The sequence below is a fragment of the Gopherus evgoodei genome, chromosome 7 (genome assembly GCF_007399415.2).
Source record: "Gopherus evgoodei ecotype Sinaloan lineage chromosome 7, rGopEvg1_v1.p, whole genome shotgun sequence".
In the NCBI taxonomy this organism is placed as follows: domain Eukaryota; kingdom Metazoa; phylum Chordata; order Testudines; family Testudinidae; genus Gopherus; species Gopherus evgoodei.
The window spans coordinates 111,580,403-111,607,990 of NC_044328.1; the positions used below are offsets into that span (position 1 = coordinate 111,580,403).

At 42.3% G+C, this 27,588-nt stretch overlaps 1 protein-coding gene across 4 annotated transcripts in view; it reads left to right on the forward strand.

Moving 5' to 3' along the window:
- The first annotated feature begins 296 nt into the window (after positions 1 to 296).
- Positions 297 to 27,588, forward strand: part of FGD5 (FYVE, RhoGEF and PH domain containing 5) — a 153,363-nt gene continuing 126,071 nt past the window's right edge. For 3 of the 4 annotated variants that reach the window (XM_030570190.1, XM_030570193.1, XM_030570191.1), the window contains exons 1-2: positions 298 to 606; positions 15,311 to 18,323. In XM_030570190.1, the coding sequence (XP_030426050.1) occupies positions 594 to 606; positions 15,311 to 18,323 (3,026 nt within the window). In that variant the 5' untranslated portion in view covers positions 298 to 593. Of the gene's footprint in view, positions 607 to 15,310; positions 18,324 to 27,588 lie in introns of all 4 variants that reach the window. The other variant, XM_030570192.1, reaches the window with a different exon arrangement.

Below are 27,588 nucleotides of genomic sequence, written 5' to 3' on the forward strand. Positions count from 1 at the left end.
CCCCCCCCCCCCGCTTGTGCAAGCCCCATTCACACTCCCGGAGCGTATGCAAGATCCTGAACTCGTGTGTGTGTGTGTGTGTGTGTGTGTGTGTGTGTGTGTGTGTGTGTGTGTGTGTGTGTGTGTGTCATACAGGGGGTGGGAGACAGAACAGCTGCTGTCCCTTTAAATCTGTTTGTTAGGCATCCGTGCTCTCCCCACACACACACCCCCCTTGTTTCACTGCAGCTTTCAATCCCTGAGCGAGCCAAAGGGCTTCCTCTGCAGGAAAGGAAGGGAAATGCCTGTGAGGAGGAGGCGGTGGCGAGCCGGGGCCAGTGCGCTGCGATCAGAGCGGGACCCGACCAGCTGCCTGCAGCCAGTCTGCCTCGCCAGGCTAAGCATGGGGCAGGGCGAAGGCTGCTAGCGGCAGTGATCTCCCGATCCCCCCCACCCCCCCAGCCAAAGAGGGCTCCAGCCACTGCTGACTAGTTCTCCCCTCCCTTCTCAGCCCCACACCGGCCCCCGCCCCAGCTTCGGGGGTGAAGGAGGTGCGCCCGACCCAGGCGTGCAGGACCATGATCTGAGGGCGGGAGCCCTGAAAGTTGGGGGAGATGAGCAACGCAGGTGAGTGCCGGCTCCTGGGGGCCTGATGGGGCTTGGGAACCGGGGGGTCTGGGGCGGCAAAGGGCTCACTCCTGGGGGGGGACACCTGACCCACGCTGAGCGGGTGCAGTGTCTCCTCTCGCCAGCACAAGTTGCTCCAATGGGAGATTATTGCCTCGCTAAAGTTGAGCGCAGCTCTTGTGTAACAGGGCTGTGCTCTGCATGGCCACAGGACAACCAAGGGGGAGAGCGCTGCGCCTTCCCCCACTCCTCTCTCTCTCCTTTTCTTTAGCCCTTCACCCCCATTTCCTTCTTGGTGGTGTTTGGCCCCTGGCAAATCAGGGGCAAGGGGCTTGTGGCGGCCGGGAGGCTAGGCACGCATTGGCTTCCACTCCGAAATGATGGCCCGGTCCTGGTCTGCTCAAGATGCGGGTTATAAAGGGTGCCTTGGTCCAGTGAAACCTGCCAAACAGTGCGGAGGGCTGCAGGGGGTGGGTGGTGGAGCAGTTCCTGCAGTGGGGCGCTGAGAGCCACTGAACCGAACTGTACCCTGCATAGCACGGAAAGCACTTCAAGCCAGGGGGTGGGGCCGCTCGCCTGGGTGCACTAGAAAAGTAGGTGGTTGGAAGGTGGATTGTGTTAATCACTAGCCGGGAGCTGCCTGGCACACACACACACACACACACACAGAGAGAAATGCGCTGTAGGCTCGGGGAGGGTGGCTGGGTGATGTGAGAAACTCTTTGCCAGGCTGGAAAGTTGACACCCTGATGCTGGAGCCTTAAGGGCCCGTTTCGCTCCTTGCTGATTTGGCGGCAACTTGGAGATACCCAACTTGGAGATACCCAACTTTTCTCCCCCGCCTTGCCCCGTTTGCTCCTCGGCGCGTAGCCGGGCTGCGAGAAGGGAGGAGCGGTGCTTCACTGCGGTGTCTGTTACCCTGGTCCTGCCTGACTGCGGTTGACTTTGTGACCAGATTTGCGGTTTGGAGTAAAGTGGGCAGGGGGGGGTCCTTTCTCTTCTCCCTCGGCGGCGAAGTGCTGGCTGGGGGGGCTGGGGGGCCTGAGCACATGTGACATAAACGAGACACTTTGAACCTGTAAGATCACAGCATCGTTTGCCACAAGCAGGGACTGTCCGCCTAGAACGCACCTGATGCAAGCAAAGGACGCTCCTAATTGCGCGCCTCAGAGCAGGCGGATTTTAATCCGACTCGTCACGTATTGTAACACACGAGTTTCCGCCGTCTGTCTCTGGCCCTGTCTCCTCCGTTCTCCTGCCCTGAGTCCCAAAAAGCCAGGTCCTAAAGCGACCCTGCCCGGTAGCAGCGGCTTCACCAGGCGGAATCTCTTTGCCCAGAGTTCGGGGGCAGATTTCAAAATTGCTCAGCTCCCATTGAGAATGAAGAGGTCGGATTTTGAGACGTGCTCAGGACCTCGGAGGTCCCACTCAGAGCTGGGTGCTGAGTAGAGCTGGAGAAAAGGGAAGTGTTTATGGTGAACATTTTGGAAAGAAAACTTAAAAAAAAAGGTATTTCCCACATTTTTTGACAATACAAATTTTTGTTATTGCGTTTTTTGCTCTATTGGTCTTTTTTCCCTACTGGGAGAGGGGGCAGAAGAAAAATACTAAACCCCAATTTTTGAAAAATAAAAAAGGTTTGGTTTTTCATTGAACGATAGGAATGTTTTGGCCAAAATGAAAATTTCCCAGGGACCCGTTTATTTGGGGGGGAGGGGAGTCAATGAAAAATTGCAATCAGCTCTAGTGCTGAGCTCTTTTGAAAATACAGTGCCACATCCAGGGGGTTGGTGGAGACAAACAGGTCCCCTTTCCCAACCCCCAACTCTTCCATTTTGTTTCATTCCATCAGATGATGAAGGCTATTCAGTGCCCTGCTTGAGATGAAGCATCGTGGAGCCCAGAGGTTTTCCTGCCATAATCACACTCACTGTCAGACCCACATGCATTGGGAACTGTGAATCAGTGTTTACCAGACTAAAGGTTTCAGAGTAGCAGCAGTGTTAGTCTGTATCTGAAAAAAGAACAGGAGTATTTGTGGCACATTAGAGACTAACAAATTTAGTCTCTAAGTACTCCTGTTCTTTTTATCAAACTAAAGGCTCCCTAGACAGGTGGTGGTATTGTGATGGGGGTGGGGTTGCAGTCTCTTTGCCCACTCAAAAAGTAACATTTTAATTCTTTTTTCCTAACCCTCCCTGGCCAGCTTGGACTTCTTTCTGCTTTGTGCCAGAGAAACTCATTCCAAGTTTAGCCATCTGGTGAAGAGTGGCTTTCTGGCATTGGTTTAAAAACTTCATCTTGACACAATTTAATACACAGGGACTCCAGCCTGGTCCCAGTCTCAGAGCAATGTGTACTGTCAGCACTCTCAGGCTTATTACTTTATAAGACTGTGTTATTAGCAATAATTGTTATTTGATCCACACCAACATGAAGAATGTGTGAACATCAGTGTGAAGCACAAGTCTCCATTGAGTTCAGGGGAGAGTTTTGCTTATTAATTGATGCAAGTCCATGTGTTCCAATATGTTATTTATATTACAGTAGCAATTAGTAGACTCAGCCAAGATCAGAGAGCCATGGTGCTAGGCACTGTACTAGCATATTAGGGTATAGTCTACACCTCCAAAGCATTGACAATCTTCATAGAAAAGGGAGAATGGAACTATGATTATCCCTGTAGAATGGGAGTTGAGGCAGATCAAGATTAAGTGACTTGGTCACTTGAAAGAGAACTGGATAAATTCATGGAGGTTAAGTCCATTAATGGCTATTAGCCAGGATGGGTAGGGAATGGTTTCTCTAGCCCCTGTTTGTCAGATGGTGGAGATGGATGGCAGGAGAGAGATCACTTGATCATTACCTGTTAGGTTCACTCCCTTTGGGACACCTGGCATTGGTCACTGTCGGTAGACAGGATACTGGGCTTGTTGAACCTTTGGTCTGACCCAGTATGGCCATTCTTATGTTCTTACTCTTATGACTTGTTCAAGGTCACAGAGGAAGTCCATGGAGGTTCCAAAAATTGGAACCAGCTCGCATCCTATCCAATCCAATCCAATCCACAAGGGATCACTTGGGGGAGAGGGATAGCTCAGTGGTTTGAGCATTACCCAGGGTTGTAAATTCAATCCTTGAGAAGCTATTTGGAGACCTGGGGTAAAAGTCTGGGGATTGGTCATGCTTTGAGCAGGGGGTTGAACTAGATGACCTCTTGAGGTCCCTTCCAATTCTATGACCATCCTTCCTCTAATTATTCAGTGGCCTTGTGAGAGCTGAAATCATGCCACACAAAAGGAAAATTACAGTAAGCAAAATACTTCCAGTTGTTAAAAAATGTAAACCACCTGGTATCATTTTAAAAATTCTTATCAAATATAATAAATGTGAAACCACTTTAAGAAAGCTGCAGGAAGCTACCAGCATATCTGCTCTTTAAATTGAAGCCATATCCTACTGCCATAGACTTTCATGAAACACTCCTCTTGATTTCAGTGGGACCTCAGCATGTGAAATGACTGGAGGGTATAAGCTCTCTATTTTTGCAGGCAGGGCTTCCTGTTGGGAAGTAGCAGTAAAATTGTAGTTTTCATTGAGACACCAGAGCCATTTAGTTATTGGGATATTAAACTAATGGCATATATTAAGTTTTGATCATTTGGATGTTGTACATATATTTTTTTCTAGATATCCAGTCTAAGCTCCCAGTCCTGCAAATATCTGCAGGTGCATAACTTTTCAACCCATTGAAGCAATGATACCACTCAGATGACTAAACTTCGATACATGATTAAGGACCAGAGCTTCTGGTATTTGAATTAATCATTTCCATTTAAAAGCAGGCTTTCCACTCAGTTTGGTACATGTGGACTTTAGGTTGTAGCTTTCCCCAGTAATGCTCCTCTGTAGGATGGTATATGACTGTATTATGTTTATGAATTGCGACAATAAAGTTCAATAGTAAGAGAAAGTTGGAACCTATTGATTTGATATTCCAAAGTCATAAACCATTGATCCTATCTCAGAACAACAGAGTCCAATAACTGTATTAGAATGCATTTTTATCTTTGCAGAGTGGTATCTGCTCTGAAATCCTGGCTACTAGCATTCCAATTAAAAGACAAAATGACGTAAGAGAATTATGGGCTTTTTTTTTAAAATTCAGATCTGCCACTTAAATGGGTATTCAGAAGACCTTATTTTAAAAACAGTCAGGTAGGGCCTGATCTAAGCCCACTAAGTCTGCTGAATTCTGACAGGCTCTTAAAGCACAGACTCTAATAAGTGAGAATAAAAATTTTGAATGACTTAGGATCCACAGTCCCACTGAAAATTTTATGTCTAGGCTCCTAAATCATTTAGGTTCTTTTGAAAATCCCATCCTATGTCACTTTCACTTATTTCAAATGGTTTGAAACAAACAGTGAGGGACCCATATGTCATAAATATAGAACAACAAAAGATCTGCAGTCAGCGGTGTGAAATTAATGACATCTTGGAGTTATTTACCGTACATCCTAGAGTCCTAGTGATGACAACTCCAGTGGTTTACAACACAAGTGGTGTCCCCTCAATGGAATTACACTTTCCTTGTAAATCACTCTAGCTCATCTAATTTCATCTCTGTAATGTATCAGAGCAGGTTGCACAACATATGCTACATATTTATCTAAATTCTGAATGATGGTAAAATGGCTTATCTACAAGGCCTATTAAACACTGGTTTATTGGCGGGTTTGCATAGCCTGCAGAACGATAATTGCCATTTTGGACCCAGCGCTTCAATGTGGACATGAAATAAATGAGGTTTAGGACTCCACTCTCTGATTACTTTATACACCACATAACACACAGCATTATTGAATGGCAGAGGGGGCAGGGGGTTGACAACAGGCTGACCAGCTGAGAAGCTAACTCTGATTTTAGAACTTTAAAAGTTTGCTGTCCCCTCCACGCGCACAAATTCAGGATGACACTTTCTATGGAAACATTATTCTGAACAAGAGCATCACTTTACCGTAGGCACATGGGGCCAAGTTCATTCCTGGTTTTGCTCCATTAAAGGCAAATGGAGGTAAGCCAGGGATGTTGTTAGCCCCTTAACACAATCCATTATTGACAGATATCTTTTCTTCAGTTGTGATCACAGCTGCATAACTGAGGAGCTTGATCAATTCACCAGTAATTACAGGTCTGAGAAGCAAATTACAGTGGTTCAGTTGAGCATTTTGGCTGGGTTTGGTAACTCCAGAGGGAAGGAGAAGAACAGAGAAAGAATGTGTCCAGTGATTAGGAGACTCCTATTAGTTCTATGGCCAGCTGGAGAGTAGGAAAAGACACATCCAGTCTGCCTTTCATGCTAATGGATAGTACTCTGAGCTTTCCAAGCTAGAGGTTGGGACCCATCTATATTCCTACATTTCATTCAGGTCCAGAATGTTATGATGTGACAGATTCAAAGCATGGCCCAGTTTTCCATTGCTCCATCGTAGTGTGGTTCAGGGAGTGATTGACATAGCATTCCATTGCTCCATGCCCTGTGTTCGGGGAGCAATTGACTATGCTCAGAATTCCACTGTGGGAATCCAGCAAAGAATGCTTTGACAATGTCAGCCCTCTCTTTGCATCCTTCTACTGGCTCTGCCTTCTCCAACACATCAAACAAGAGTTATTTGTTTTCATTTTCAAGACCCTCCATTGCCTATCCCACCCTACCTACCATCTCTCATTTACTATTAAGATGTCAGCTCCCCTCTCTGATAGGCCACTGATGCCAGGCTCCATCGCTCGCTTGTTAAATTTTCAAACAAGCACCTTTGTGCTTTTTCCCATGCTGGCCCTCACACTTGGGAGAAGGTCCCTGCAAACATCGTCAAAACTACCTCACTATCCTCCTACAGATCCCCCCTTCAAACTCTCCTTTTTCATGATGCCTACACAAACCGTGACAACAGTTAGACCACTAGTGAATTCATACCATCGCCTATCAAACTGAATATTGTACCACTGTTTCCTTGTACTCCCCCATCTGTTTGCGTCTATTGTCTCTTGTCTTAGATTTAGATTGTAAGCACTTTGGGGCACAGACTGCCTTTTTGGTCTGTGTTTGTGCAGCACCGGGGACAAAAGGGATCCTGCTCCATGAGCGGGGTCCTACGTACTATGGTCATACAAATACATAAATATTAATAATAGTGCTGAGAGATATGAGAGACTATTTCAGCAACATGAACATGCAGAGATTCTGAATTGCCTAGAAGGCTGGTCCTCGCACTGTTTCTTCATTTCCTTCCCTGAATCCTCTGTATTCCTTACAGCAATTACAGTGTTTGGCTACATGAGATGAAAATGAGTTTGCTTTGGGTGATTCTGGCCCTTTCATTCAGGTTATATTTGTGCTACTTATTCCCTGTCCCTCTGGGAAGGGATTTGTAAATGTGGAAGCTGCCCAGGTCAAAAGCCTGATTTAATTCTTTGAAAAGATTACAGGTTTGGTTTATAAAGGTAACTGAAAAAAGAATAGGAGTACTTGTGGCACCTTAGAGACTAACAAATTTATTTCAGCATGAGCTTTCGTGAGCTACAGCTCACTTCTTCGGATGCATAGAATGGACCACACAGACAGGAGATATTTATACATACAGAGAACATGGAAAGGTGGAAGTATGCATACGAACAGCAAGAGTCTAATCAATTGAGATGAGCTATCATCAGCAGGAGAAAAAAAACTTAGATTTCTGTAAGGCTTTTGACTCAGTACCACCTGACATTCTGATTAAAAAATTAGCACTATACAATATCACTAAAGCACACATTGAATGGATTAGGAACTGGCTCACTGACAGATCTCAAAGTAGTCATCAATGGGAAATCATCACTGAATGGTGATGTGTCTAGTGGGGTTCTGCAGGGATCAGTACGGCGCCTGATGCTATTCAACATTTTCATCCAGCAGAAAATATAAAATCATTGCTGATCAAATTTATGGATGACACAAAGATTGGCAGAGTGGTAAATACTGATGAGGACAGAACTGTCAGACAGAGAGCTCTGAACTACTTGCTAAGCCACGCCCATTCAAACAAAATGAGTTTTAATACAGCCAAGTGCAAAGCTATACATCTAGGAATGATGAATGCTGGCTGTACCTACGTAATTGGGGACTGTGTCTTGGAAAGCAATGACTCTGAAAAGGATTCAAGTTTCACAGTGGACAAGCAACTCACCGTGAGCTCCCAAGTTCACTGCTGTGGGGAAGAGGGCTACTGAAATCCTTGGTTGTATAAATAGGGGAGTAATGAATAGGAGCATGGAGATGATTTTGCCTCTGTATGTGGTATTTGTGAGACTGATCCTGGAATACAGTTCTGGTGTCCTCATTTTTGAAAAGCTGTTGAAAAATTAGAAAGCGCAGAAAAGATCCACAAAAATGATTCAAGGATTGGAGAAAATGCCTTATAATGACATCTACCAAAAAGGGGTTGAGGGGTGACCTGATTACAGTGTATAAGTGTCTTCCTGGGGAGAAGTTACTCATACCAAAGATCTATTTAATCTAATGGAAAAAGGCATAAAAAGAACAGATAGCCAGAAGGTGAAGCCAGACAAATTTAAGTTGGAAATCAGGCACCCATTTTTAATAGTGAGAGTGATTAACCACTGGAACAGAACACAAAGGGACATGGTGGAGTCTCCATCGCTTGATGTCTTCACATCAAGACTGGATGCCTCTCTGGAAAGCATGCTTTAGTCAAACATACATTATTGGGCTTAATACAGAAATAAGTGGGTAAAATGTAGCGGCCTGTGATATGCAGGAGGTCAGACTAGATGTTCTAATGGTCCTTTCAGGCCTTAAACTTTGTGAAACAATGAACTATGCAGCTTGGTCTATCTTCCTCTGTGCTAGCTGACTCTCCAGTTTTGGGTTGTCTGAATATTTGCTCGTGGTTGAATTTAGAATCATAGAATATCAGGGTTGGAAGGGACCTCAGGAGGTCATCTAGTCCAACGCCCTGCTCAAAGCAGGACCAATCCCCAATTAAATCATTCCAGCCAGGGCTTTGCCAAGGCTGACCTTAAAAACCTCTAAGGAAGGAGATTTCACCACCTCCCTAGGTAACCTATTCCAGTGCTTCACCACCCTCCTAATGAAAAAGTTTTTCCTAATATCCAACTTAAACCTCCCGCACTGCAACTTGAGATCATTGCTCCTTCTTCTGTCAAGTTTATGCCAAAGAAACATCCAACATAAGAAGTGGAGCTGCTAAATGGGCTACACAGAGGTGCCTGAATTTCTGTGGTACACAAAAAGCCTTTTGGAATTCTACAAGACTCCTGAACTGAATCCTAGCTACCAACAACCTGGACTGTTGCTAACAGCATCTTGAAGACTCATGGATGCTTCACCCTTGTAACCAAAGCAGCACTGCAGACCACAGCTCAAGAACCATTGGCCTAGAACATATTTACAAACGTGCCTGCTTTGCTTGAAATATCAGCATTCAACTAGATGTTCAAACCAAGTCCACCAAGTCCCTGATGGCTTTACTTAAACCTTCAGTAAATATGAAACCATATTCATTTTGACGAATGACCAGGTTTGGAGAATATTAGTAAATGGACATTTTGCAATGTTTCAGGCAATAACAGCTGCACCCTGAAGAGCACTTTCCTTCTCTTTTCTTGCCTTCAAGCTCCAGCACAAAAGATGTCTAAAGGGACACATGATCAAATCTACGTATCATTAAAAGGACCTTTGACATGATGGCAGTGTGGTTTGGATGCCATTACAGGATGGGTAATGAGCTGCCGTTCACTCCCTGATGACTCAGCTGGTGGTCAGGGATTGCCATTTAATGTGCATTGTGAAAGGGATGCAGCCCTGTTGGAATTCATGCTCACCAAGAGGAAGGTCGTCAAGGAGAGGAAGAAACAGTGGCTAACTAGGAAGCTTCAAACAATGAGGGGAGGAGAAGACTAGAAGAGCATCTGGTCCCAAACAGCTTCCCTTGGGCACAGGGTGTCTCTCTCTCCCAAACACAAAGATTCACAACTTGAAATAAGCATGCATACGTATTACTTATAAACAAGCACATTTCTTATGGTGTGATGTTATTTTTGCCCTTTAATAAGTTATGTTAGAATTGTCTTAAGTGGCTCAGAGTCCAACGGAAGCAGAAACAAACATACCCAAAGTGGAATTGCCCTGATCATCAAAGGCTCATAGGGATCCATTGTGCTGGGACAGATTTGCTTTTATTTCATACTTTTTTAAAAAGAAAAATAAACATTTGTACATAAAAAAAAGAAGTAAACAAATAATTTCACAAACTCTGTGAAGGGCAAGAGAGACATGGTGAGCAGTTATAACAGAGAGAGGAAGTATCCTGAAGTGAACAAAGGCTGGCACAGTGGGAAAATTAGGCCACTGATCGCTAATTCATACCAGCAAATTACTGTGAACAAGGCTACAGACTGTACCAGTTATGCCACTGAAGGGCTCTTCTGGTAATCACTAAATCCACACCATTTTTTAAACAACTGAAGTTTGTGTATATGAAAATTATTTGAGAATAATTAAATACTCCTGAAAAACTTTACATAAAATGATGCACATACAGCTGGCAAAAATTTGGGAATTTTGTATGTAATTCTAGAAATGCATCTCTTAAACATGCATGAGATGGATAGATAGAAAAATCCTGGTTCCCTGGCCAGATTCAGATACATTCTGTGTCCCTTCATTTTCAGCTGGGCACAGTATTCTTTACTTCCTGTGCTAAAACGATACATGGAGTGGTTGCTTTGGTAGTGGTAAAATTATTTCATTCCAAAAAGTTTGTAAAGTGCTTTGGAGTGAACAGTGGTCTATAACATTTAAGACATTATTAGTCATACAACCTGATTATTAGCAGCAGAAGATGGTGTGGAGAGGAAGAAAACAACTATATTGGAGACTGTGAGATTATATAGCTTTCTCTTCTTACTGCACACCTGCTTTAAGCCTCTCTTATTTCCCCCCATACATTGGTATTTCTCTTCAACTCCACTGAGGCAAGATATCTCCTTCAATATGTGTGCTTTGTGCTTGGCCTGGAATGTCTAGCTCCTTCAAAACAACTGGCTACACAGTTGACTACCTTTGAGTCACAGATGTCTCAAATGAAAACTAAGGAAGTAGAGGACTGGAAGAAAGATCTCAGGATCAGTTGAGAGGCAGTTGTCTCTCTTGTTTTTTGAGCTGTTATCTCTCACTCTGCACCCAAGTCTCCAGCCCAGCTAATGATGGGGGAATGATCAAGGTGAAGAGCGATTCCTCTGTCTTCTGATGGACCCTCAACATGCTGAGATTCTCCAGAGACCATCTGATTTGTGGAAAGAAAAAGTTCTCTTTTATTAATGGAATCACTGGTGTAGCAGATTCCTAAAGTGAATAAAATGATCATCGTTTAGCTGAAATAATCCAATCGGTGGATTTTTATTTTTACAGACTCATTTAAAGATGCCAGTTGCAGAATGTGTTGATTGAATTCATTTATGGAGATTGAGGAGGTAAGCACCTGCAGAATGTTATACTCTGACTGCTAAGCAGAGGAACATCTCTGATGCAGATACTGAAGACAAAGATGGAAATAACAGAAGCCCAACTCCCTTTGTCTTCAGAACAACTGTCTGATTTGGTATTAAGGAATCTTCATAGAGATTGGACACTGGAAGCTGCAAATACTACACTAAATGTTTGATAAGGATGTGCTCATATTGTCATTTTACCTTTGAATATATGTAGCTCAGTTTTTTTGCTATGTATAATATTTCTAGAGCTAGCATATATGTTATCCAGCCATTGTTATACATTTAGTTGCATTTTGTGGCATGTTAAAAGTACATCAAAACTCCCAACATTGACAGTTAAGTGAAATTAGACTTTTTTTTCTTTCCTTCTTAGCATCCAGTAACTGTAATCTTCTTCCCTTATCAAGCTTGATTTTAGCGGTCAGTGCCTTTGCAACTGGCTCAGCTGAAGTAAGGATAAGTGTGTTGAATGACCTCCAATAGTTGCCCATGCAGAATGCTGGGATTTCCTCATCTTCCTTTTACCCAACCATCAGAGACCTTGCCCCTTACATTTGCATTTCCCCAATTAAAAGCCAATATAAAGAGCTGCCAGAAGCCATTTGCATTGTGTAACAAGTTTTATTAGTTCTACAAGATTCCGGATCTAGGCTATATATTCCTGAGTGCCATCTACTGGCATTTTATCTATTAACTATTTACCTATATATCATTATAGAGCACTCCTGTAATATCCATCCAGTTTGTCTTAAAGTAGCCAGAACTACTGGCAGTCTGGGCCTTGCTAATATACATGTGACTTCTAGATAGGATTTCTCCTCTATCTTCCTGATCAGGAGACATGTATCTGATGACCTCAGCAGCAGGAGTTTTGTTTGAATAGAGTTTCCTTCTTAGGAAATGGGAAACTAGATAGGACAAATCATTAGAGAATGTACTGTAATAATTTTTCATTGGTTTCTGTGAGATTGGGATGGATCACCCAATGTACAAATTTATTCTAATTCTAATTTCTATGGGGCAAATTCTGAGATCCTTTGCTCAGTTTTAACTCAGTTCTTAAATCTCATTGGCTTCAAGATGTGGCTTTATGGTTCTGTGAAGATTGTTTTATGAATAAAACAAAGAATGCAAATCAACAGCATGAACCAGCATATTAGAAGCAATTGCAGCAAGGGTAGGAATTTCAGAAAAACATTCCAATCATGTCTCTGAAAGTCCAATAAGCCAAATATACCCTTTATCTAATAACAATGTATACTTATGCATGTGCTTTAAGAAACAGAAGCTTGGTTGCAGAAATTTGGGAGCAGTGCCATATAAAATCTTACTTGTGAGCAAAACATTATTTTGTTGAATGGAGTTATCAGTGTATTCTGAGATAGTAATTCAAATGACTTTTGATTAAAAATGGGGCACCATGGAGGCTATGGGATAAGGAGCCTTTCCATTCTAGGCTGTTGGGTCAAATCCAGTCCAGGATGGTTGTGAGGTAAAATTGTCACCATCTGTTGACTATTCAGTGGCCCAGGTTGGGGTCTCAAGTCCAGTAACAGTGGGCTTATATGTCTACATCACAGGCACGATGACCACCACCACATCTCACACATATTGACCACCTGATTGGCAGTCACAGGGGAGCAGTGTGAATGGGCACAGATGCTCTCCTCCCCTCTCCCTCATTGAGGTGGCTCCTCCATTACAGAAATGAGACATCTTGCCAGGGCTATATAGCAACGTTCACTAATGCTCTCCATGCTGAACCTGTTCCAGGGATGAACAGGGCATCTGTAAATCTCTGGCTTGTGTTCCTGACATGTCCACATACAGGCGTGAATGACGTATCTGCTGTTCATTAACAGACTAGATCCCCCATCCTTGAGTCACTTTATTCTGGTGCTTACCTAGATGACCAGCATAGTTAAACGCAAACCTAGAGTGCAAGAAACTGACATTTCACCTCAGAAGACTGCAGTGTGTGTGATACCCTGTAGAAAACTTCCCAAATCACATAGCTTGCCACAAATTGTATCAAAGAGACCTAATGCTTTGTAGCCCACATAGGCCATTAACACTAATGTAGAAAAAGTCTTGGTGAATCCGAAAAGTTGCAGGATAATATTTGACAATTTTAATATTGCAGCTCTGCAGTTTCACTTCTGAATATCTTTGGGTTTGGTGGGAATCCCAATAGAAAGATGATTTTAATCAGGATAGTTTTCTTGGCTCTGATTAAGGTGTTTCAAAACAATGCTTTTAGCATTCTAAAAATCATCACCAAAAAATTGCATTTGGTAAAACTTCTATTTTCACAAAATGTTGCAAGTGTCCATGAAGTGCTTGAGGTGCAGGGTATTAGAAAACTGCAGTTCATTGCTAACTTGCTGGGTAGTTCCACAAGGGAAGGCAGCTTTAAGTTCTAGTGTTAGGAAAAGGAATCAGTGCAACTGCTAGTCACACTGGCCATGAACACTGGCATGGTCAATGGTACCCATCTGGGGTCTCTGATACTCAAATTCAGAGCTCTCCCCCAAAAAAGACTGGAGGTTGCAGATAGCCTGAACTGCTCCAACCCCTCTCTGAATAAACTTTCTGTCACCAGGGAAATATGGGCATATGCTGGGATGAATACAGCCTAACAATGGGCTTTTAAAGTATCAATAGGACCTTAGTACTGTACACATTTTCCCCCCAGATAAGGAACTAGTAAATTAAATTGGTTGAGAAAGGTGATTGGATAGCTCATATGAATAGTGATGAGATATTAAGCCTTTCTTCTCAACCTCACTGCTTCATGCCTTGCCCAGGTCATCTGATGGCTATTCTGTGGCCTGTGTGACCTGAACTGAGGGTCTCAGTCTAGTTTGTAGTGAATGAGTCTCTACATCACAAAACTCACCACAAATTGGCATTAAATGGCTCTCTTTTTGGCAGTATACCACCAGAGGGCTGAATGTACATGGATAATGAAATACCACCTCACCCTATAGGTGGGTGGCCAAGCAAGCCCAGGCTGACATACTGGCATCTATATTGGTGGGCTGGAAAAAGCTTGCAGTGTCCTATGGTCTTCTTCAGCTAAAACATGGTCTTCAGTTTCCAGGGCCATCCATGTGCAACTTTTATGAGCACCAAAATGTACTTTAAATAAAAGAGAATTGCTTACCAAGTGGGATCGTCATTTACATTGTTGTTGTGTCTTCTGAACAGTGAAGCAACTGAAGAAGTTATACATTTTGAAAACTGAACTTAAGTTGACACCAATTACCTCTTCTCATTTTAGGGTACAGGGATTCCATTCAATGTCTTGTAGCTCAGCTACATAATTAATGTAAAGACTTAACCAAGCCTTCAGAAATTCTTTCACCCTGGGTGAATAAATTAGTTGACCATCAAGTAACATATCATTCAGCTTTTCATTATCAGTCACCATAGTAAAGGTGGGAGAATAGATTTTGTGCTGGTAAACATTCATGTCAGTTTTACAAGTCTGAATTAACCATTTAAATTGCTGGCAGAACAAACTGAGCATTGGATTTTTTTGTTTGTTTTTTTGCAGTCTACAATACAGATAAAAGCATTGCTACAAATTGCTTGCACTGCATTTTTATGGATTAAAACTAGAACTGGTCAAATTTTTTCTGTTGAAAGACTGTTTTATGATGGAACTGAATGTTCCAATAAAGATTTGTAAGTGTCTTCTTTCCACTGACACTTTTGATTTTTAACTGAAAATCTGAACATCAAAAAACTGAAAACATTTGGACAAAACCCCAACATTTCATTTTGGAAATATTGAAACATTTTTTCTACATTTCTGATTGAAATTAAAAATTTTGACATTCCTGTATTGATAAGTTTCTGTTTGGCTCAGCCTAATATTAAACTGTGTCCTCCTGAGTGGCCGCAGTGCTTCATGGGAGTTGTAGTTCAGTGCTTCCTGCCACCATTTTCCGCTATGCTGCACTACAATTCTAGTCAAAATTTCTATAAACAAATAAAGTTAACTGGGGTGGATTCTCTGGTGGCTTCACTGCCACTATGTTTCTATTAAACCAGCAAATAGATATTTGTTGAAACCAGGATGGCAAACTGCTAATATGGCTTTTCTTTGTTTCTTTTCCAGACTTCACAAAACCACCACTAGCACCAAAACCAAAGATTATCAGTCATCTTTCTTCTGTGGCGGTTTCCAAATTTCCTCCTTCATTGTCAAGGCCTGATATTATTCATAATCCAAACTCTATGTCTAGGGGTCCAAAACCACCCATTGCTCCCAAGCCAAAACTCTCAGCTGACACTGAGGGGAGATCCAGTGTTTATACCAACAATAACTTAAATAAAGTCACAAATGGAAAACTGATATGTCCCGATGGAGAGCTGTATGAAGGAAATCAATGCAACATTGAGTGCTCAGAATCTGAGGCTGGTGATGAATACATCGTAGTTCCTGAAGCTCAGCTGACTGATAAAGACTGTGATGACTTTGAACATGCACACGACCCGTGTTTAGAGTCATCTGCAGAGAATGAGATCTTAGAAACTGCAGAAGCATCAGGGGAGGAAGAGGATCATAGCATAGCTAATGATGAGGAGATCTGTAATCCAGAAATAACTGAAACCGAGGACAATGATTCTTCAGATGCTGTGGAACCAGACTCAACTGGAGCAACAGAAATGAAAGACTGTGACAGGTCTGAAGCACTTAGTCAAGTGTCTTCAGGAGCCCTTGAAGTAGAAGATATTGCTTCTAAGAATATGGATGAAGAAGTGGACTGTGTAGATGACCCCAAAAACTATTTCAAAGGTGAGGCTGAGGAAACATTTAATAACCTCAATCTGGTAAAGGACAATAATGAGTATAACCTGGAAAACTGTAAGATTTTGAATGGAGATGAGGATTTGAAGGGCAATATCTGTGAAGACATTATTCTAACACATTTACCTGTAGATGATGAGCCAACACCAGAAGAGAATGATGAACTGCCACAAACTTTAGAAGATGAGCTATCAAACAATGACACAGAAGTGAGTCCACCAAACAATGGTGACCTGGATGATAATGAAGAGTTTGTATTGAGTACAGAAATGGAATTAGTAAATTATGGTTGTGCAAATCCTGATATAATTCCTGATGATGTTGATGAAGAAGAAACAGACATTGGGTTAGGACTGAAAGAAAATGAACCTGATGCAGAAGAGGATTTGGGAGGTTCTATCAATGAAGCTGCTGCTGAAGAAGAGAAAGTAAGTCCAGATAATGACAAAGAAACAAATGTGGAAAGGGAAGACTATATAGATGATGGGTACCAAACCATTGAGATGAAGAGTGAGGAGGAAACATCAGAGACAACATGTGAGGCTAGAGAAGACTCTGAAAAAGAGGAAGAAGCGGTGAAAGCAGAGAATATAGATGATAGTTGTCAAATTGTTCCTTTTGAGAGTGAATGCAATGAAGTTGTCACTGATTCACCCCAAGAAAACTTAGATGAGAATTTGCAACTGGAAAGGACTTTTTTGGGTAATGATAGCCAGCTCTCCAGCCCTCAAACTGTTAGTGAGCCAGAGCTGGAAGTGGAATCTAAACCAAATGTGTTTGTTGAAGATTGTGGTGACAATGAATGTGTCTTGGAAGAATCTGAATCAGATGAGCAAGTTCTTGAAAGCAATAAGGTCAGTCATAGTAGTTTTGAAGAAAGCTCCCCAAATCCACCTGAACAAGCACCAGTTGAGAATAAATACCATACAGCAGAAGAATTAACTAGATATAATCAAAACAAACATAAAGCAGACTGTGCTAGCGAACATGAGTCTAGTGAGTATTTAGCAGTCCCTGAAGTGGTTGTTGTACCTGAGGAAGGAGAAACAACCAGTGATTCTCTAGACGATCCTTATGTGATGCCCTCAGAGAATGCAACCCCTCATGTTATAGAAGTAGTGCAGACTAATTTAGAAGATATTCCATGTGATTACAGCATAAGAGAAGAACTAATTGTCGACACTGAAAACAACCTGCTATCCATTGATCGAAAAAGTATGGTCACTAGAACAAGGTCACTCTCTGGGAAAGTGCCTGGCTACGTGCCAGAAACTGTTCCAGAAGAAACTGGACCTGAAACGGAAGTACAGTCCTCAAATGATGACTCTCTGACTGAATATTTAACCAATAACTTACCACTATTGGAAGGAAAACCAATGGAAGTCAATAGGGCCTTACCAACCACGTCAAGACGCTTTATTTTATACCCACGGTCTTACTCGGTAGAAGGGAGAGATATACCAGTCTCTGTTTACAGAGAAACCGATGGCTCTACATTGGATGACAATAGAATAAAGAGGACAGAAGACAACCTCTTTTTGCCCTGTGTAATTGGTTCTTCAGGTAGCTTTTCGCAGAGGAATCACCTTTCATCAAGTGGTGTGTCCACACCATCCTCAGTTGTTGATATACCACCTCCTTTTGAACTAGCCTGTATCACCAAAAAGCCAATCACTAAAAGTTCCCCCTCACTTTTAATAGAGAACGAATCTCCTGATAAGTACACTAAGAAAAAAAAATCATCTTTTAAGAGGTTTCTCACCCTCAAATTCAAGAAGAAGACAGAAAATAAGGTCCATGTAGATGTTAATGTTTCCTCTTCAAGGTCCTCTTCAGAATCTAGCTATCATGGGACTTCTAGGATTATGGAACTGGACAGAAGGAGCTTGAGTAGTTCACCTCAGCTAAAGTCCCATACTGGGAAGCTGCGAGCTTCTGAATCTCCCTCTACTGTTCTTTTCTACAAGGATGGTAAAAGAAAAGGGATACCCAAAACCTTTAGCAGGAGTGTGTCGAGAGTGGAGTCCTTTGAGGATCGATCTAGACCTCCTTTCATGCCACTCCCCTTAACTAAACCTAGGTCTATTTCATTCCCTAATGCTGATACTTCCGACTATGAGAACATTCCAGCTGTGAGTTCTGATTATGAAAATATACAAATACCTCCTAGAAGACCAACCAGAGCAGGAACTTTTACAGAATTTTTTGAAGATCCCAGTAGGGCATTATCTGCTGCTAATGAGAATGACGGCTATGTGGATATGAGCAGCTTTACAGCCTTTGAGAACAAGCAGCAAACCACAGACCAGGAAACAGAAAGGTACTGTAGTAAATTATTATGTAAGACCTGCTAGCCTTGACCAATCAAGACTTCCTCTGTTAGGTGTCATAGGCAGATCCTCCGTTTTGCTTGGCTTATTCTCCTTGTTCAGGCAATGCTTTCAAGAAAGAGTTTGGAAGAAAACAAGATAAACCATTATCAGTGAAAAGAGACTAAATTAAGATGTATTGAAACTCTTTTTGTAAACACATATTAACAAACCCAGTGGAATTGGATGATCATCTCTGGGTAGAGGACATAAGTCAAACAAAGTTCATTTAAAATAATCATTTTACTCTGGTGGATCTATTTTTTTATGAGCAATATTTCTGAGTTCTTGTTTGAATGGAATTTATTACAGATACAAACTATCTTACTGGGTCCTGGAATCTCTGCTTTCATTTCACCATTCTTGCCAATTTCCATATGCAACATTGTGTACTTAATTTATCCTTCAAAGTACAACAATTAAATATGGACCAAAAAATGCCAAGCAAACCAGGACCTAATCTGAACAGTCTATAAATTTATTAAATTGCTTAAAAGTCTTTCATTATGGAGTTTTGGCAGCTTCTGACTCCTGAATGAATTACATAAATGGTTTGTCTGAAACTGCATGTGTTGCATTTTGTGATTTTTCAGCTTCGCTGTAACTATTTGTTCTGGTGCGACTCTATTTGGGACCATCTGTCTTCTCCTTGATATTCCACCATAACCTCCCTATTAGCATTTTATAATCAAGCCAGTGGGGTGAGACTAGCGTAAAGGAGAAGGGAATTTAATCCACTGGCTCCAGTTAGAACAGGTAACAGGGAAAACAAAGGAAAAAGCAACTGAATGAAAAATCTGGGGTGAACGAAATGAGTCTTCCAACCGTGTTTTAAATGTACCTTTTGTTCTTTCCCCCCTGAGCTGTTTCACACTCATGTTTCACTTTTTCATGAAATGTGTATTTTCAAATCTCCTCCTCCCACACATTTTGCATGGGGCAGGAAATCAAAATATTAACTGCTTGGGGAAGCTCACATTAGTCAGATCTCACTAATGAGCTGCTAGTCATTTTCCTTTCAGCAGCTCCATTTCCATTGGCAAAACTGACATTTGCTTTGCAGCTGGGCCATTTGTTTGTATCAGAGACATACCATCCATTTTGGGTTATTCTTTAAGGTAAAAATATCGAACTACGTAAATTGCTATGACTTAGACATATTTGTTTCCAGGGGAAAAGCCAATCAGAACTTGTTCAAGGAAGTCTCAAGGTCAAGGCGTGAACATGATATTTCATGTTGTTTTTTGTGTGTGCTGTTTCTGCTGCTAGGGGAGAAATGAAAATTGGGCATTCCTAAATAGCCCCTTTCTCAGTAGAAGGCTGTTTGGGAAGCAGAGATGTGCAGGTTGCTAACAAGTTTTTATTGAGCTTCAGTCATGATTTCAGTGCTGTAAAAATGAAAAAAGACCATGCCCAAAAAGGATTATCAAAATGGATGAACAATATAGTCAGTTCCATAATGCCCTGGGTTAGAACAGAATAGTCTAATCTCAAAACAGGGTAATTATACATATTGTGTGTGTGTATGTATGTATATGTATGTGTGTATATATATATATATATATATATATATATACAGTTAAAATGTTGCTTCTTAAAATGGATTTCAAGGGACCTAAACCTTAGAATATGGAATCATATGAGAAGTAACCCTGCCACAGAAAACCTCATGATGCTATTAACTTAAAATTCCTGGCCTACTTTTATTATGATGCTTATTTCACTCATCTGACTTCTTTGACACAGCACATATGTAACACATGTGGCACTTCCTGTCCTCACTATATTCACCTGCATTGTGTTGGTAGCTAGCATCTGTCTGTATATTGGTGAAGGGCTACGTATTTGATGAATGAACCAGTGCAAATCTTCATTAAAGTTTCAATTAACAGAATTTGAAGAGGATATAGAATTATAATGATCCAGAAACCACCATATTCTGAATGTTTGTGATTGGGTGAGGGGCATTGAAGCTGACTGATGAGAAGATTCACTTTTTAATTTTAATACGTAAAAGAAAAACCATATGGAATAGATTTAAACCAATAATTTTTAATTAAATGCAATCAAATTTCTAGAAAGAGCTCAATAATGCAAGTCTGCTAGAAATACATCTTATCTTACAATTACCATCACGAGGCTAGTGCTTGCTATATTGTCCTCTGATGGGCAGTTACTGTAGATCCCCCAAATTTAGCTATGTGGTATTAATAATTAAAATCTGATTCAGAAATGCAACAATACAGATGGTCATTAGCACACTGCGCTGTGGGGAAAAGAGTTAGCCGTATGTGGAACCAGCGTTTAGGCCCCTCAAACCCCCTTACCCATTAAACCTTCCTGATTTGAGCAGCCAAGAAATCTAAATTTCAGCGTTTGCTCAGTTTTTAGAAAGGAACTGTCCAGCCCTTTCCTTTTGCAGAGATGGCCTTGAAAATGTAAATGGATGTAAAACGACAGCTAGCTTGGAAAAGGACATACAGCTGGGCTCCGCATCTGCAGTAAGAAGCTGATCTGGCCTAAGCATCCTCTTGCCACCTATACACACATTTTGGGCTAGATCGCTGATGCTAATGGAGCTATGCCTATTTACAACTAGCCAAAGATATGGCCTGTTAAGGAAAACAAATTAATTATGTTTGGGGTGTATCCCAAAGAACCATTTCATTTGCCCTACCCAGAGGGCACCAAGTGGTGTAATAATGGTCGAAAAGAAACTGCTATTTTGGGGAAGGGAAACAGGCACAGCAAACACTTGTTTCATAGGCCGTCTCCAGTCACAAAACTTCAGGGGAAACAGAAGGGTGCCTTTGCCACAGTTTTTAGAGTGATGGCAGGAAAATGGTGCAGTGAAGCATCTGCCAGAATTGCATTTCCATCATAACCTTCCTGTTACCAGGGTTTATCACTTGGCTCCAAGAAATTTGCTAGGCCCAAATAGTCCCTTCTGCTTCTCTGCTCAAACAGTTAAAGGGAAGCAAAAGGAAGATAGCAGCAGCCCCATACAGTGTGCTTTCACCTGGGAATTCAGACTTCCTGGGAGGAGATGAGCTGGGAAGACGCTGCTGTCCCTCCTGGGCATTGACCACCCAAAAGTCCAGAAGGTTCCCATCCACAATGGTAATCCATTCTGCACACAGTGAGCCATAGTCAGAGGACTGGGGTAGCCAGCAGCAGGGACTATATGGGACAGGAGTCCTGAGGTTGTGGTGCTAAGTGGTCCAAGGAATGGTGTGGAGACCCCATGCCTCTGTGCAGGTGGCCCAAGGCCCATGGTATTTCCCAGTAGGTCTCACAATACATGAGGGTTTAGAAGGCCAAGCACCAATCCTCTGATGGGACAGTTTGGAACAAAGTCCAGGTTCCTTTCCACAGATGTCTTTATGGAAGGGGAAAATCTGGTCATCCATTTGCTCAGCTAGTGGCACATTCCTCTCTCTGTAAACACATGCATCTCTCTCACATACATGGTGTGGGGAGCCCACAGAGTTTGAGCCTGGGAATAAATTTATCTACAGGTCTTTAGGAGAAAGATGGGGCCACAGGAAGGCTTACATGGATAAGCAAGTGGGATTTGGCCTTTGATTTGACCAATCCAGACTGAGCATTTGCTCAGTGACCAGCGAGCAACGTGGCTGAGCTAAAACCTAAAACATTTAAACTGGATACAATATTTAACATTGCAAAGCACTGACAGCCCACGTGCAGTCACTGCCCAGTAAAGAAATTTCACATGGATTTTCCCCACAAATACTGACTGCACATACATGCTGTACTTGTGCCACAATAAGTACACACACAAGGGCTCTGTCAGCTCAAGTAGATCCAAAAATCTAAAATTTATAAAGTGCCAGATTCCAAAGTTCCATGCTAGGTAGGGCTGTTATGGTCTACCCAGCACTTATATTACATTTAAAATAAACCAGATCTAACGTTACATTTGAACAGTTGGTTTTAACAGCTAAAAAGGAACATGCAATTTTTAATTTCTTCAATACTTGTTAATTTCCATGGGAGATTCCCCTGACACACATACACTTTTTTTTTTTAAATTATACAGTGGATTTAGTGGCAGTGACAGGTACAGGACTAATAGCCCTGCAGAGTGAAGTCCTCTAGCAAGAGACATGGGGCACAATGGGCAGTGGAAATGCACACGTGCCCCACTCCACCAAGATAGGAATAGAGATCAACAATGGGGTGAGAAGGTACTTTAATCTCCAGAATATGTTGATTCTTCTGCCTCCAGGATGAATCTACTGATAGAGGGTTTAACCAATTAGCGCCACTGGTGATGGTGGCTTTGTAGTATAGACACTTGCCACTAGGAAGTGGACTGAAACCATCAGCTCCATTTCACATAGGTCACCAAACAGCTATCAAATGGTACAAATGGTTAGTCCCAGCTGTCTGGGGGCAGAGTCAAATCCGCAAGCTAGGGGTGATAGGCTCCAGATCTCATTGGTGAGACTCCTATCACGTTTTTCCCTCTTTCCCTTTTGTAAGGAACACTAACAAGGCTCAAAGAAAAGTCACACAAAAATATACTTAGAAGATGAAAATTCACGCCATTGAAGAGGGCCTGGTTAACTGCCTGTGCATCTTAAAATGCATTTAAAAGAGTGGAGATTCATCTAAGCCACGGTGGTGAATTTCACTCAACTACCACTCAGAACCCAGTTTGACCAATAATCAGGAAGCTGTATCCTCAGCTCTCCCGTGTTGTTCCTTGAAATTGCCAGCACATATGTTATATAAGATAAAATCACTCTCACTTCGGAGACTGAGTGTGGTGTCCACGTGCAGTACACTAAGGCTAAAGTGCGGGTAGAGAGATTATACATGCAATGGATGGTCCAGGGTAAGTGATGTACATTTTGAAACAGCCAAACCAAGGAAAGCATGATCAGTGTTTGTGTATTGAAGCGGAGCAAGAAACCTACTGAAATTCTATAGATTGTTTGCCTAATAATAAATACAGCGAATCACTATTGTTGATATAGCAGAGCGGTGCACGATATGTTAATGTATGTAACACACTAGCTAGCTTGTAAACAGAATGTTCTTAGGGACACCGTTGAGACTGCCAGGCCAGAAATGTGCCGTGCCAGATACTAGAGAGATGAGGGATTGATGTGCAGATTATGGGAGGCAGCCATGAAAGTAACTGGAATGGGTATCTCAATGCTTTTATTCACACTTTTACCATCAGCTCTTTATCGGATACATAGCCAGACCTCCAATTCACCTCTACTCTCTGCAAATATTGTTAATCAGATTTATTACGGCAGTGCCTCAGGGCCAGCCAAGAATGAGGCTCCACTGAGCTAGGCACTGTACATAAGAACGGCCATACTGGGTCCGACCAAAGGTCCACCTAGCCCAGTATCCTGTCTTCTGACAGTGGCCAATGCCAGGTGCTCCAGAGGGAATGAACAGAACAGGTAATCACCAGTTGATCCATCCCTGTTGCCCGTTCCCAGCTTCTGGCAAACAGAGGCTAGGAACACCATCCCTGTCCATCCTGACTAGTAGCCATTGATGATCCTATCCTACATGAACTTATCTAGTTCTTTTTTAAACCCTGTTATAGTCTTGGCCTTCACAACAGCCTTTGGCAAGGTTGGCTGTACGTTGTGTGAACAAATATTTCCTTTTGTTTGTTTTAAACCTGCTGCCTATTAATTTCTTTGGTGACCCCTAGTTCTTGTGTTGTGTACAACCACAGTAGACAGTCCCTGCCTCCAAAGAGCTTGTAACATAAACAGACAAGACAGACACAGGCAGGGGGGGAAAGTAGAACTACAAGCAGTGTGAACAATGTGGTAGCAGCAAATGTCATGTTAGTTCCACAGAGTTGTGGGGATTGGATGGGTTACTTACAAAGATTTCAGCTAAAAGAGAAGGGAGGTGGGGGGAGCAGGGCAGAAGAGAAGAAGCGGGGCAGATGTGGAGTGAACTCTCAACTCAGACTAGCCATATACTAAAAGTTAGACAAGTCCAAGTATGGATGAGAATTTTGCCTGGTGATCAGAGCAGGAAGGTCGCACAAGAGGAAACGTTCAATGTATGCCAGTACACACGCCCCTGTGAATGTGCAGCACCAGACTTTGGTTTCAAGTATCAGAGGGGTAACCATGTTAGTCTGGATCTGTAAAAGCAGCAAAGAATCCAGTGGCACCTTATAGACTAACAGACGTTTTGGAGCATGAGCTTTCATGGGTGAATACCAACTTCGTCAGATGCATGTAGCGGAAATTTCCAGGGTCAGGTATATATATGCAAGCAAGCTAGAGATAACGAGGTTAGTTCAATCAGGGAGGATGAGGCCCTGTTCTTGCAGTTGAGGTGTGAAAACCAAGGGAGGAGAAACTGGTTTTGTAGCTGGCAAGCCATTCACAGTCTTTGTTTAATCCTGAGCTGATGGTGTCAAATTTGCAGTTGAACTGAAGCTCAGCACTTTCTCTTTGAAGTCTGGTCCTGAAGTTTTTTTGCTACAGGACGGCCACCTTAAAGTCTGCTATAGTGTGGCCAGGGAGGTTGAAGTGTTCTCCTACAGGTTTGGCCGATGTACATAGCAGAGAGGCATTGCTGGCATATGATGGCATATATTACATTGGTGGATGTGCAGGCGAATGAACCGGTGATGGTGTGGCTGATCTGGTTAGGTCCTGTGATGGTGTCGCTGATGTAGAGATACACCATACCTGAAACATATTCTCACCAGTAACTGCACACCGCACCATAGTAACTCTAGCTCAGTAACCAATCCATGCAACAAACCTCAATGCCAACTCTGCCCACATATCTACAGATCAGCCACACCATCACCGGTTCATTCACCTGCACGTCCACCAATGTAATATACGCCATCATATGCCAGCAATACCCCTCTGCTATGTACATCGGCCAAACTGGACAGTCTCTATGGAAAAGGATAAATGGACACAAATCAGATATTAGGAATGGCAATATACAAAAACCTGTGGGAGAACACTTCAACCTCCCTGGCCACACTATAGCAGACCTTAAGGTGGCCATCCTGCAGCAAAAAAACTTCAGGACCAGACTTCAAAGAGAAACTGCTGAGCTTCAGTTCATCTGCAAATTTGACACCGCCAGCTCAAGATTAAACAAAGACTGTGAATGGCTTGCCAACTACAAAACCAGTTTCTCCTCCCTTGGTTTTCACACCTCAACTGCTAGAACAGGGCCTCATCTTCCCTGACTGAAATAATTTCGTTATCTCTAGCTTGCTTGCATATATATACCTGACCCTGGAAATTTCCACTACATGCATCTGACGAAGGGGGTATTCACCCATGAAAGCTCATGCTCCAAAACGTCTGTTAGTCTATAAGGTGCCACAGGATTCTTTGCTGCTTTTACAGACTTTGGTTTGTTACTGTAGGGTTGTTGATATCCAGCAAAGAGAAGGCCACTTGCGTAAAGTGAGTAAATGGAGCTAGACCCAGGGTCATTCTCTGGTTTTGTTTTTTTTAAGTAATCAAATAAACCAGATTTACAGCTGTAATTTTGTTACTTTCTTCTCTTTCTTTTTTCATTAGCAACACATTTGAAACAAATTAATTTAACTTTTAAAATAGATCAAAGCCCCTTAACGCAGATTTAATCCCCAAGCATGATAGACTGATGCTTTTGAACATGTGCACTATGTCTATAATATGCATGCTCTCTCTTCATTACTGGCATCTGAATTTTTGTTTATTTGGCAGCCTAACGTTTGTATATTCGAGCTGTCGGTCAAGTAAATGTAGCTCCAGCAGTGGCCCATAAACAGCTTTCTTCCCTAGAAAAAAGGATGATAGCTGTTTACAGGAGTGAGGTCTGTTTTACTGCTTTTGTGAACAGACACAGTAAAGCTGAACTTCTCCCAAGAATATAACAGAACTGGAAAAGGTTTCCATGGAGTGTATTTTAGAAATGTTGGAAATCTCCTCTTTATGATTTGTAGGTTAAAGATCCCTCAGATTTAAACATTGTGGGGAAAATTCTGATCTTAGTATAAATCCCCTCAAACAGCATTGATTTCAATGGAGTTTACATCAGCATCACAGAGATCAGAATCTGTCCTTGTTTCTTCAGAAAAAGACTGTCTCTGCTGATTATAAACAAAAGCATGTTTTTTACTTTAAAAATATAGTTGCATTTTATTCTTTTAAAAGTTTTGTCTTTCAATACCATTTTAAGAACATAGGACTTCCCTCCACTCCTGTGCTTTCTGGCCAACCCACTTATGCTTGGACCACCTCCTCCTCTGCTGCATTTGTTTTAACTGATTGGATCTGTAGTCGCAGGTGGATGGGTTTGTAAAAGCTGGCAGAAGCAAGTGGGTCAGGAAGCAGAGTGGTTACACACTGCAAAGCAGCAGATATTCCATCTGTTGTGGGTTTAGCTGTGCTGCTCCCCAAACTTACTGGCTGCACAATGTAGCCCTAGCGGTCACTGACTTCAGAGGCGGTAGCTCTAAGCAAGTTGTTGTTATTAAAGGTGGATGTGGAGAGGAAGTCAAAAGGTCTCTACTACAGAGGCAATTGTTAATAATTGAGGCAGGTTGTTTCTCATGGGGGAAAGGGAAGGGAGAATGGCTTGCAACCACAGATTTGTCATCTTAAAAGCTTAATTATGCTGATCCTTCCTTGAGCATAGAGGGTAAAGGTGTTAATCAAATAGGGTTGGGGGGATTTTTGCCCATGGTTCAGTTCCAGGAGCAGAGGTTACCTGTTAGCGTTAAGTGAGCGTATCTTTGGTTCTCCCTACTGTTGCCCTGTGCATGAATATCCCACATCCACACGGTCTTTCTTCTCTTATTACAAGATGCAAACACAGAGTCCCTGCCCTAAAGCATTGACAGCATAAACAGACAATATAGACAAAGGAGAGGAGGAGGAGAAAGAGAGGAGCAGTGATCTGACCAAGGCTACACATAGCTGGTCCAGGGCCCAGCTGGGACTTGAACCCCAGCCTGTGTATTTTAAAATGGAATTAGTGCTGGTGACAGGTGCAGGATTGGTAGCCCTGGAGAATGACGCCCTGAGCTGTAGAACAAGGGCCCGTGAATTATCTACTAGACCACACTGCCTCCTCTCAGGTATGCATTTGCCAGATACTGCTATTGTCTTGGATGTAATGCACAAATTCATTTTAAGGACAAACTCCTGGATCCCTGGGCTATTTCATAGGGGATTTCCGCAG